The sequence below is a fragment of the Rousettus aegyptiacus genome, unplaced genomic scaffold, assembly GCF_014176215.1.
Source record: "Rousettus aegyptiacus isolate mRouAeg1 unplaced genomic scaffold, mRouAeg1.p scaffold_m13_p_6, whole genome shotgun sequence".
Taxonomy (NCBI): domain Eukaryota; kingdom Metazoa; phylum Chordata; class Mammalia; order Chiroptera; family Pteropodidae; genus Rousettus; species Rousettus aegyptiacus.
In genome coordinates this window covers 30,123,645-30,135,812 of record NW_023416309.1, presented here as the reverse complement: position 1 = coordinate 30,135,812, position 12,168 = coordinate 30,123,645, and the positions used below count along the sequence as shown (strand labels likewise).

The 12,168-nt window shown below is 33.3% G+C and overlaps 1 protein-coding gene across 4 annotated transcripts in view; it reads right to left on the bottom strand.

The window, feature by feature from the left end:
- A1CF (APOBEC1 complementation factor) overlaps positions 1 to 12,168 on the bottom strand; it is a 66,430-nt gene that overhangs the window by 42,485 nt on the left and 11,777 nt on the right. For 3 of the 4 annotated variants that reach the window (XM_016154357.2, XM_016154360.2, XM_016154359.2), the window contains one exon: positions 2,825 to 2,968. The exons of the other annotated variant lie outside the window; for it this stretch is intronic. In XM_016154357.2, coding sequence (XP_016009843.1) covers positions 2,825 to 2,923 — 99 coding nt within the window. In that variant the 5' untranslated portion in view covers positions 2,924 to 2,968. The remainder of the gene's footprint in view (positions 1 to 2,824; positions 2,969 to 12,168) is intronic. 4 annotated transcript variants of the gene reach the window in all.

Here is a 12,168-nt window from a genome sequence, read left to right as displayed (position 1 = left end):
TTGTTGTTTGCATTTCTTTTTAAAGATATTGTGATTTGCAGAGTTTTACATAGCTTTAATAATAACAGTTTTCTGTCCTGCAGAATTTTTTAAACGATAACTTAATGACTAAATACTATTTCATTTGTAATGGGATTTTAAGATAGAATGGGACTCTTTTGGCCTCTGATTTGGATATAAAATTAAGTCCCTGGACCGCTAAGCAGAACAAATAGGTCGAGGAGAGTGTTTTGCATTCTTAACTGAACAACTGAACACCCATTGCCCTCTCTTTCACACTCAAGTTTAGAAAACGAGATCGAAGAGTTGAGAGAAATTTTTGGAGTTTATTCAAAGATATTTAGAGAGCACTGCTGGTGTGTTGTAAATTGGGAGAAACTGCAAGGTGCTTCCTAATCTAACCAGTAGAGAGATTAACTGGTATTCTCTGCATTTGGGGAAAACACTAGCCTGGTGGGTCTGACTGACTCCTGAGATATCTACTGGGGGGCAGTGGGTTGGCCTGCTGCTTTGATGTTGGTGGGAAGGAGAGCTAGTTGCTTTGTCACTTACGCTTCTAGATTTTGATGAGTCAGAGAATGTGTAAGCATTTCCAGTGGCCACATATAGGAATCAGGAGTTATTTTTAATTTTCTCCAAGATGGCTGTTTGGGGCATCAAAAAGAGCTCTGCAGAGGAGACTGAGGCTCAGGAAATTGGCCAGCCAGAGGAGAGTGTAGCCGTGTCAGAGTCCCCAACCGTGGACTTGAGGATGTCTCTGGTGAGCCTGCAAACTATCTCATGAGCTTTATGTTACCAGAGTTTTACATGCCAGGTCCAGACAGCCTAGTGCCAATATTGGTCATGGAAGAACTTGATGTCCCCTTTCCTTGGCTTTTATTCCTTCCTTCTGTTTCAAGTTGGAGTCAGGAATTATAGTTAGCAAACCAGTGCAGAAAACTATGCTTCTGAAAGCATAAAGGAGGAAATATAGAAAAGAAGTTGGACTCCACTCTGACACCATTGGAAAAGGGAAATAGCTATAACTTTGAATAAAGTTAAGTTTTTGTTATACTGGACTAGACATATTTATTTAGTGGAGGATTTTTATTGTCTAAAAGTTGTCAGGAATGCCATGAGATTTGCCCTCAATTTTATTTGGGGAAAACCAGTGCCCAGAATTAAAATTAAGTGGACAATTTATATTGTTTTAGGATTATATTTCATAAAATTTTGCTTGTCATCTATAACAATTATATATTCATATTTAATAATTTCCTTTTATGCATTTAGGTTTGATATATTGAGATATTTTAAACAATGTCACACTAGACAGGTATATATATATATATTTTTTCTATCATTATATTTTGGATTACTAGAGATTTATTTCCAGAAGGTGAACACACTTACATATAAAGATTGACAAGTTTCAAAAGAGTTTAAGTGCTTTCCACTACTACTGTGTTTGCATGAATGTTTCAGATACAAAGAACTTTAAAATAATGATTTGAAAACAATTTTTGATTTTATATATCAAACATTGATTATAAAAGGGGGGAGGGAACACTTTCAACTGTACTTGAGCATATGTAAATTATTTTAAGAGTATCTGATTTATAGACTGTCAAGTCTATAGGATTTACTCTAAATTATAAAATGCTACTTTATGTGGCAGAAGCCTGCACAAAAATACTTCAATCAGTTGTTAATCTTGAAGTACATTAAATTTGGAGATGAAAACACTTAAAAGTTTATCAATGATCCTAGAATAATTTGACTTTTATTAAGTATTAAAAAAGTAATAACATATTAGTTGTTCCCTTGTCTTAAATAAAACTTTGGAAAGTCTACCTTGAAATAATACTTTCTGAAATGTTAAAAAAGCCCAAATAAATACTCTTTATTAAGATGAAGAATTAGAAATAACTGAGCATTATATTATCTCTGACAAAGCATGTCTTGACTTATAAGATTAGTTGAAAACTAAATTTAGTACATTTTGCAACAATGTGACAAAGGAACATGTAATAAAAACACCGTTGTCTATTTTGTTGTTGTCCACATATGATATTGGTATTTATAACAACCACAGATTTTTATTAAGTTGGAAAACTATAACGGATGAAAATACTTTGGTTTACTGTAAAAAGAGCAACATTACTTCTTCAAATAAGATCACATATGTCTAATACTTGTTTGCTTTTTAATGTATCATAAAATCTCTAAAGGAGGTTATCATAAAGAAAGTAACATACTGATAATTCTTAACAACCAACATCTATGAAGAGACAGTTTAGGACATATTTTTCCCTTTCAAAAATGCTGAACATTGAGAAAAATTATTACATTATCTTCAATTATTGGGTAGGTATTATGAGAAAAAGTCTTGGAATAGCTAGGCTGGCCAAATCATCAGACCTTAGATCCCATATCTAGAAGTCTTCTCACATCTGCAGTGATCTCTCTGGAAACTAAGGCTACTTACTGCCTGGATAGTTTGTTTACTGATTCTTGAAACACTAACTTGGTTCTATTTCACAGACAGCTTTGGGTGATAAACTCCAGCTGCTTTTTCATTTACTAAAATGGCCTTTCAAAATTGTGATAATCTCTATGACTGTGAACACTGATTCTGCTTTCAAATGACAAAGTTGAATTGATAACCCAGAGTAGAAAGAATATCACCTGCGGAGTCACCTACAAAACTGAAATGATGCAATCTCTTCACCCACTGGAAAGGATCATCCATCTAAAGAGTCATATGACTGGCTGTTCCCATTTTTTAATCTCACCACTCTTAATTCAGTGGTGGGTCTCAGCAGACGTCACAAGAAGTTCCTACCTGGACCAAGCTATATCCTGTGCGCTGGACCAGTGCGCGGAGGGCTGCTTCCTTCTGGGTGCCGCTCAATCCATCCCCGGATTTGTGATTTGATTCCATTGAGAGTGATTATCAGCAAAAAATCAGGTTAATTAGGGTTGCTCACTGAAACCAAATTTAAGATAAATTAAGTAAATTGCTGTTGCCAAGTCTATACTTGTCCTTTTCATGAAGGACACTTTTAGGAAACATTCTCTATAAATAAGTCATTAAGATTAGAGCAATTAACAGCCACACACAGACAAGGCCAGTTAAATGTCCTCATTAAAAAGAGTTTTTACAGATGTTCAATTTCAGTTGAAATTTAAAAGAAGAAAATGAATAATATCCCTTCTCTGATTAGAATGCAGGTCAGTGATTCTCAATCCAGTGATCTCAGAATGTCACCAGAGGCTCAAATACAAGTTAGCTCTTGTCAACTGAAACAATAAGTTTAATAATAATAAAAGAATGTGCAGAACAGTCCTCACAGATGTGGAAAGATGGCACTGTTACTAAAACAAACCAAGTCGTATAAAGTATCAAAATCCTGAGGTTTAGTTTCACTTATCTATTTCACGTGTTAACTAAGACATTTAACTACTTACTTTCCAAAGATAATTTATAAAACAGTGTGCCGGCGATAGATATACAGAAGGCAAAATACAAACTACTTTATGTAATAAAAGGTTTTAACAAAACAAGAAGAATAGATTCTTTTGAGTGGCATTGGAAGGGCCTACTAAAACCTGGATCACATACCAGATAGACCACTCAGTAGAGAACATTAAGCCCCTGGTAAAAATCTAAGAAATTATGAAAGTTTACATATGTCCATGTTTATGTATGTAGATATGAATATGCAACGTCAGCATTTCCTAGTCTAGACTTTCTATTTGAGAACATGATTTGAACCCCATTCCCAATGTGATGGTTGTTCAAATTTACAAATTCCCAGAGCAAAGGTATGGCGGTACTGAAGGTTTAGGTTATGGTGGTGCAAGACTCTGAGTCTCCTATGTACATACGGGCTGACACTGCTGGCTGAGTGCGAACGTGAATGGCTCAGTGAAGGTTCTGTGCTGAGTTTTCACTCTGCTTAAACGTGTTCTGCCAAGCAAGACAGAGAAAAGATGTTTTATGATGATTTGAATCAAATGCTAATCTAATGTATTTGGTGGTAGGCCCTCTAAAACTTTTTGTCCTGTGCATTGAGATTTTCTGTACTAATTTTGGTTGTCATTTAAAAATTCAGAATGAACGGACCATTAATAATATGAGAAAGTGGGCCAAAAAATTGGGTGACAAAAAAAAAAGAAAGTGAAGCTGAGGTGATCATTCCAGTAAAATGCAGCTTCAAAGTATTAATAGAATACAAAAAGTCCCTAGATTAATAGACAAGCATCATTTAAAAAGTAATATTTTTAATATAATTTAGAAAACCAAAGGAAAAAAAAAAACAGTGAGATTCCAGAGAGAAAATATCTATTAGTTGTGACAGGGACCAGAGCAGTTTTAGTTTCTGCATGCAAGCATGGCCATTCTTGACCTTGAGCTTTCTAATAAATCTTGCTTGCTTCTGACCCACATCAGTTTGGTTTTTACTCATTCATTCTCTTAAGAACTATTTAGTTACTGCTCCTTGTATGTCAGTTCCACTCCCTGCTCAACTTTAGGGCATTGTGTTTCATGAGCAGTAGGCTAATCCAGTTGGTTAACATACCAGTTTGTATGTGTCTATACTTTGCAAAAGGTAGTGATTAAAAAAAAGAAATTGTCACTTTTTCTATTTTGGCCAAGATGAATTAGTACATGTAACAATCCAGATTGGGACATGTAGCTTTACAAACTCATTTACAGTATAAATGCCCTTTCTGTGGATACTACAAAGTAGGGGGAAAAAATAAGGCTTGTTTTTCAGTTTATAATCCCAATCTGCTGGTAAGTACAGTCATAGAAATCTCTACAAAACAATTTAAGCCTCTTAAAAAAAAAACTACAAAAGGCATTTCGAAGGTCTACAAAGAAAACTAGACTTTAAGACAAAGTCTAACTTTTATACTTTTCTCAAATGTTGACTAAAATCATCTTTTCATCACAACACTCTCAAACCTTCCTATGCTGCTGAATTTAACCTATAAGAGCAGGGAGGCCATACATGGGCTTGGGGTCTGATGAGGTTAGGTATATATGCCTTACAGAAATAAGCCATAGGAACTTCACTCTTGTTTCTATCAAGTAGCCTGTGGTATATTGGTTTTGTTATCAGTCATTTTGTTTAAAGTCAGTTTCCAAGAACTGAGGACTTACTATACTGATTTTTGTTTGCCTACAAAGCTTAGCCTGATATGATGCTAAGTGCTCACTAAATACTTGTGGAGCCAATGAAAGACTTTGAATCAGCATTGTACAAATTACCATGACTTGCACTCAATCAGAAGTAAAATAAATCTGCAGCATCTAATCTCCTAATACTTAACATTCTTCCTGTTTCAATCCCTTACTGAAAGTTCTTTCCTGGAATGAACTTGCTTTATGTGAGAAATTGACTCGAGTGGTTTCTCTACATTTATGAATATGCCATCATATTTGTGTGAAAGACAGATAAGTAAAAATTATTTGAATGCAAAGTAATTGAAAAATAGAGTTGAAATTTAGATTTACTTGCCTTTTTCTTAATGTCTTTCTGGTTTTATAGTTGTAATTTTAATGCTTATTTGGTCAAGGAAAGAACGACCTAAAAGTTATCAGGAGTTCAAGATTTCTGGCTTCCTAAAAGTCACAGGTGCGGTGGAATGAACATCTCGCCTCATTACTTGGTTAAGATTGCTCAGTAGAAATTTCCAGGGTTCACTGTTGGGCAAGGTCAGAGCTGCTGTTTCTGATCTTTGACCCTGATGGCCTCAGGTACCAGTGAGCTCTGGCTCAGGGAAGGTTTAGGGAAACAGATAAGGAAGGTGGAAGAGAAAAGCAGATCGGGGGTGTAGGAGATATGTTAAATCTGACATCTCCAAATCTAGACCTGTCAGGGGGATACTATGTGGTGCTTAATAATTATACCCAGGTCTCCAAAGAGGAAAAGCATTTATTTTGTACATAAAAATTGGCCCCATGTAAAGAACTAAGTTGTAGAAAGAAATAGGAGAGGATTTTAAGTGAATTTGTTATTTAGATTTGCCTGAGGTTATGGCAATGCCGGAAGATTTTGTGTCCTAGTGGAATCTAAGTTGATAGCTAGGGAAACAGAAAGTGGGAAAATAAGTTGTGTGTGTTTTTAAAGTCTCTCAAAATTGTAAATTGGTCAAGACATGAAACAAAGGTAAAAGAAGTACATGATAAAAAAAAAAAAGCACACTTAAAGAGTGAAGGAAGAATAAGTTGGAAAAGCCAAAGCAGAAATGGTAGTTGTGAATGATAGGCAGGAAAAAAAAAAAGAAAAGAAAATGAAGGCTAAATGAGAATTAAAGTTAGAAGATTTATTGGTTAAAAATTAAATAATCCCAACTTTAAAAGGTCAACAAATATTAATTTAATGTCTACCACATACCAAGCACTGTACTAGACAGTTTAAAGTTAGGAAATGCAGTAGTTTTGTTAATATTATAATTTCTATCTTATTTATTTCATTTGATTTTTCTGAAGAGAATGGGAAGAAAGACTATTTCTGACTTGGTAATCAGAGGAGAGATGTTCTTTTGTAATTGAGCAGAGCAATTTCTTGGCTGGTACTAGCAATGTGCCCTAAAGGCACTGCAAGTTGATGATGGCTTCACCTGCCATTGGGACCTCTCCAAACCAAACCTAGCCTTTTCCAGTGTGTTATTGTGCACTGACGTTGCATGATGTAGTCTGGGTATAACTCATATGCAATATGCAACTTGAACAAAAGGTTTTATCATGAATTTCAACCTTCTGGTGTCTCCCAAGAATTTTATATAGAAGGAATTCCAGATTGTATTGAAATGGTCTGGGAAGGATTTATGACAAAATTTATGCATTTGCCAACAGATGGTTGCTAAGTAATTATTACTTTGCATTACTTGATAACAAAATATAAATTAACTCTAATATTCTCTTTGAAAAAATGTTTACAATTGGACTTAAGCTTATTTTGGTAGTGAATTAATGTGGTAGCTCTTTATTTGTTCATATATCATGAACCATAGCAAAGTTAATAGGATATATGCATACATAAAATTCCAATATATAGCCATAAAAACATTACACTAAGTCCCAATATGTGGCATCTTATTTTATAGAGACAATATATGTCAGCAAAAAAAAAAAAAAAAAAAAAAAAAAAAGAAAGAAAAAAGAAAAAGAAAGAAAAAGAAAATTAACCAGAATCCCTTCTTCATTACTAAATCATTAGTAATGAATCATACATTAATTTGGTCCTGATCAATTTTGAGCCTTTAAGGCCCAAAATAAAAGAAATTAAATTTCTTCATAGTAGATATATTTATTTTACTTTAGTAGGTTCCACTGTTTTAGGGAAGGACAGGCTTGGATTTAAATTTCAGTTCTGCCACCAGGATTTGAACTTTTGTGAGACCCTGTTTTCTGTTCTAAGAAAATAATAGGTGCACTGATACCTAACTTGAAGTTTTTTTGTTTGTTTGTTTTTGTATTTTAACAAAGGATTGAGTCAATCAGATAATGGATATGAGGTCACCTAACATGGTGCTCGGCATACAGAAGGTACTCAAGAAATATTCCTTTTTTGTTCTTTATCTGTTTCTTTGATTCATCTTAGCCATCATCTGGAGTTCTCTGCATGGTTATTCTCCTTTCTAACAATTGTCTGAGGTAAAGAGAAATGTAGTTTTGAATTCATTATCTTAACCTCTTTCATATGGCTTTAATAATTTGTTATTTCATTTATGTTTGTTTATATTTTTTAATTGGAAAAATCCTTAAGGTCCCGAGTCTGTGTATGTTTGTCTTTCATAGAGCATCTTAGTGTCGTGATGAAAGTTAGACACAATCTAAATTTTAGATTTAGATAAGCAGTAGTACAGTGCAGCTAATAATGTTGATGTTATGGTAAAAAATGTAATGATTCAGATATATATTTGTGAAAAATAATCAAGTAGAAAATGAAGGCTACGGAACAGAATGTATAGTTTGATTTTGTTTAATAAAGACTGATTATGAAGGCTAACTGGTTATATCTGGGTAGTAGATTAATAAATTATATTTATCATTCTTGTTTGACTGACTGTTTTTAGCTTTTTATAACATACAGCTCTTACTCTAATAATTAAAAAATGAGTTAAGTTACATTAATAAATGACATCAATGAAAACAAGTCATCTCAAAAACTACGAAAATGGCTGAGATTCTATTCTGAGGAAACAGTTCATCATTTATTAGAAAACAAAAATGCTGAAAATAATATAAGCATTCAACTCAAGGAGCTAGAAAAAAACACATAGACTAGAGAAATTTAAACAAATTAAAGTAATAAAACAGAAAAATCAGTAGACTCGATAAATGTAAGAGCTGATTGAAAAGATGAGCAGCTTAGCACATTTTTGGTAATCTTGACAAGGTAAAAAGGAGGAACTCTATTTTTAAAACAAGGAAAAAAATTAAGGACCGGTCAAGAGACTTAAAAATATTTTCATCAATATTAAAGATTATAGATGCAGTAGATAATTACCAAAAAAGTATGAATTCTTAAAATTACCTCAAGATGAGTTAAAAATTTGAATAAACTATTAAAGTATATTGAAAAATTCAATGTTCTCCTCCCTCATAACACAAAGTCCAGATGGTTTTAATAGGCAAGTTATACAATTCACTTAAGAAATTTAATTCTTTTGTTATATAAAGCCTTTGAAGTATAGAAAAATAAAAAAAAACTTATGAGATTATCTATAGACTTACCATATCTCTGATACAAAGCCAGACAAGTGATCACAAAACAGAAAATTAGACCAATCATCCTTAAATTGATAAAGACCATCTATCAGAAACATGAGCCAAACGTCATGTTCAATAGTGCAGCACTGCAATCATTCATTTTCATTATAAACAAATAAATGAACTATACAAAACTATTGGAACTAATAAAAGAATACTACAAAAGGACAGTTATAAAATGAATCTTCCCTATTTAAACAGACATAACAGAACTATAATGAGAACATCTGAACAGTATAAACAAAACTTATAAAGTAAATAGGAATAAACTTAATACAAAATATCCAAAAGCTGTATGAAGAAAATGTTAAAATTTTATTGAAGGATATAAATCTTGGAAAAATGAAAGTATTATCATAAAACTATCAGTTCTTCCAAAATTATTAATCTAGTTCAATACCAATTTAAATTCCAATAAAATTATTTTGAAATTTGAAAAGTTTGATTCTAAAGTTAATCTGGGAGAAAAAAATGTGCACTACATGCCACGTGTTTTGAAAGTATAGAATTGTTTGGAACCAGCTTGATTCAAGTTAAAATTAAAACAGGCACAGGAGTAGGCAAATAGATTAATGGAGTAGAAAAAAAGTCCAGACTCATAGTTTTGTTTATACTGAAATTTGCCAGTAGGTGCTATTTTGAGTTATAGAGAGATCATAGACAATTTGATAAAAAATAAATAAATAAAGTTAGTATACCATCTCACAGCACATACTAAAATTCTAAGTGGATTACAGAAATAATCTTTAAAAACATTGTATAACTACTAGAAGAAAATATTGGAGAATTTTTATAAACTTGTGATGCTGAAGGTGTTCCTAACCAAGCATATCGAGAGCCACAAATGAAAAAAATAAAGACTAAAAGATTTGACTACATAAAATTAAAACCATCTGTAATGGCAAAATAAAGTTAAAAAGAAGCACAGACTGAAAGAGAATAATTGCTATTTCTACAGTATACAGAGAATTAATGCCTGTCATATATAAAGAAACAAATCAGTGGGCAGATGAGCAAAGGACATGAGCAATCAATTCAGAGAAAAAAATTAAAAGTTTATAAACTTACTTAACTATAGGCATTGTCTTTCATGATCAGAAAAAGCAAATGAAAACAAAAAACCTATATAGCTTGGTTTAACCTATTACGTGGCAAAATTTGAAAAGGTTTCAAATAAGAAGGATAATATGTATAACTAACATTTATTGAGCACTTACTATATGCTATGTTCTAAAAACCTTAAGTGTAATCCATTTAATTCTCATTAAAATTCATTGGGGTAGGGTTTATCATTCCTATGACATAGGTAATAAACCGAGCTGGAGAAGTGCATGGGCCCAAGGTTATTCAGATAGTAAGTGGCAGACCCATAGTTTGAATCTAGGAAGCTCAGGGCCAGACTCCATGCTTTTAATTACTAAATTTGACTTCTTAGTTACCTTACTTTACAAAAATAGGCAAGTGGCAGAAGGGGGAGAAGAGAGATTTAATATCTAACCAAGTTCTCTTAAACTGTTGCTGTGAGGAACACGTGACACCATGATGAAACTGATGAAGGTGATACTGTGAGTGGCGTTCTCTGCCATAGGAACTGTTGGTCTTGGTCTCTTAAATCACTCTGGTAATTTAGCCTCTTTGCTGGAATAAAAATGAACTAGTATAATAGCTCTTTTGAGTGGTAGGGTGGGTAGACATCCTGATGGTTCACTTGGACACATTCAGGATCTGACACCTTTTGGACATGGTCTAAAATGGACACATGGTCATCGCCAGCCTTGTTATGCACTTTGTTATACCTTACTGAAATATCGCTCCTGGGCAGAGCATAGAGTCTTCATAGGTGACTGAGTGATGTGTCACTTGGCAGGATCTAACTTGGATTTCATGTGAATTTCTATTAAAGAGTTTCCTTCTTCCCATTTATCATTAGCTCTCTGGATTGTAGATAGCCTGAGAGGAGGAAGTCAACTATGGACCAAACATCCGAAGGAGTAGTACAGTGGTGCATAGCCAGAGCCACAGGTACTTCTCATGGGCACAAAACACAGCTGTTTTGGGAGCAGGGTTTTATTTCTCTCCCTCTACCTCCACCTTCAAATGCCATAGAATTCCTTTTTTTCTTCTCCTATCTCTCAGTATTTTTTAATCCCCTACTTTGCTCTCTCTCTTGCTCCCTTCATGACAACCGTGGCTAAAGAAGTTCCTGATTCCACCTAGTAGGTATATTATGCTTTTAAGACAAGGTATTAACTGTTGTAGAGAGGTAACATACTTTGTAAGGTACTGACAGACTTTAGAAAGAAATTGTTATTTTTGCAAAGATGTATAGGGCCAGCCAGTACTTTGATTACTGTTTATTTATATTTAAGTCTATAAACTATCCTATTTAGAGTCACTCCAAGTCCTAAATAGAATAATTTACAACAGCAAAAGCTAAGACGCTGGGAAAAATTATACTGTAGTAAAAATATCTATTGAGAAAAACATAATAATACCAGAGAAAAATATTATTGAAGCTGTTGACCTAGAATATATTAGAGAAAAAGACCAGCAGGTGTATAATAGACAGATGATTATATTGCAATTTTTGTATATGTCCTTGTGTATGTGGTTGCATGCGTACACATACACCTACACACATTTGAACTAAATCAGTGAGGAGCCATGGCTTCCCAACTTTTTTAATAATTCAGAATTGGGAATTGCACACAATCTCATTTGAAAAGAAAAAGTTATCCAGAATTTACCCCAAACCTTGGGAAAATTAAGCACCTTCTTCTGGCCCACTGATCATCATTCTTGCAAAACAGTCCTGACAGCTAGAAATATTTTTTTTGTTTGTTTCTTTCATTTGAGGAATAAATGATTTCAAATAGAATGAAAATAAATTTGTTATCATTTTAAAAGTACATTTAAAAATTGTATAATTTTTAATACAGTAGAAATACCTCCTGCTTTTTAACATTCTCATTAAGTGGATATTATAGAGGGACAATTTTGTCTGCTTAAAAAAATATTTTACCATACATTTGTTTAAAATGACCTTTAAATATCAATAAGGAGCTTTTAAATCTCTAAAATTTAGCTTCAAACTGTGAAGTACACAAGAAAAGAATAGGAGAGAAACATTAACCTATGCACGTCTTGTCAAAACAGGACTTTGAGATTTCACTGAAAGCATTCCTAAATTTTAGCAAGTAATATTCACTCTGTTAAATCTCTCCCTCTTTTTATCATGCTCTGAAAAACAACTTTACTGTAATCTTCTGCTCAGTGTGTGTCCAGTTCGAGTGAATTTCCTAACTGTGGCTTGTAATATCTTGCTACACAGGACCTTATCCTTAAAATACTGTACCACTATTAAAACATACTCCAACGTGGAGCTAGATTATTTAAGA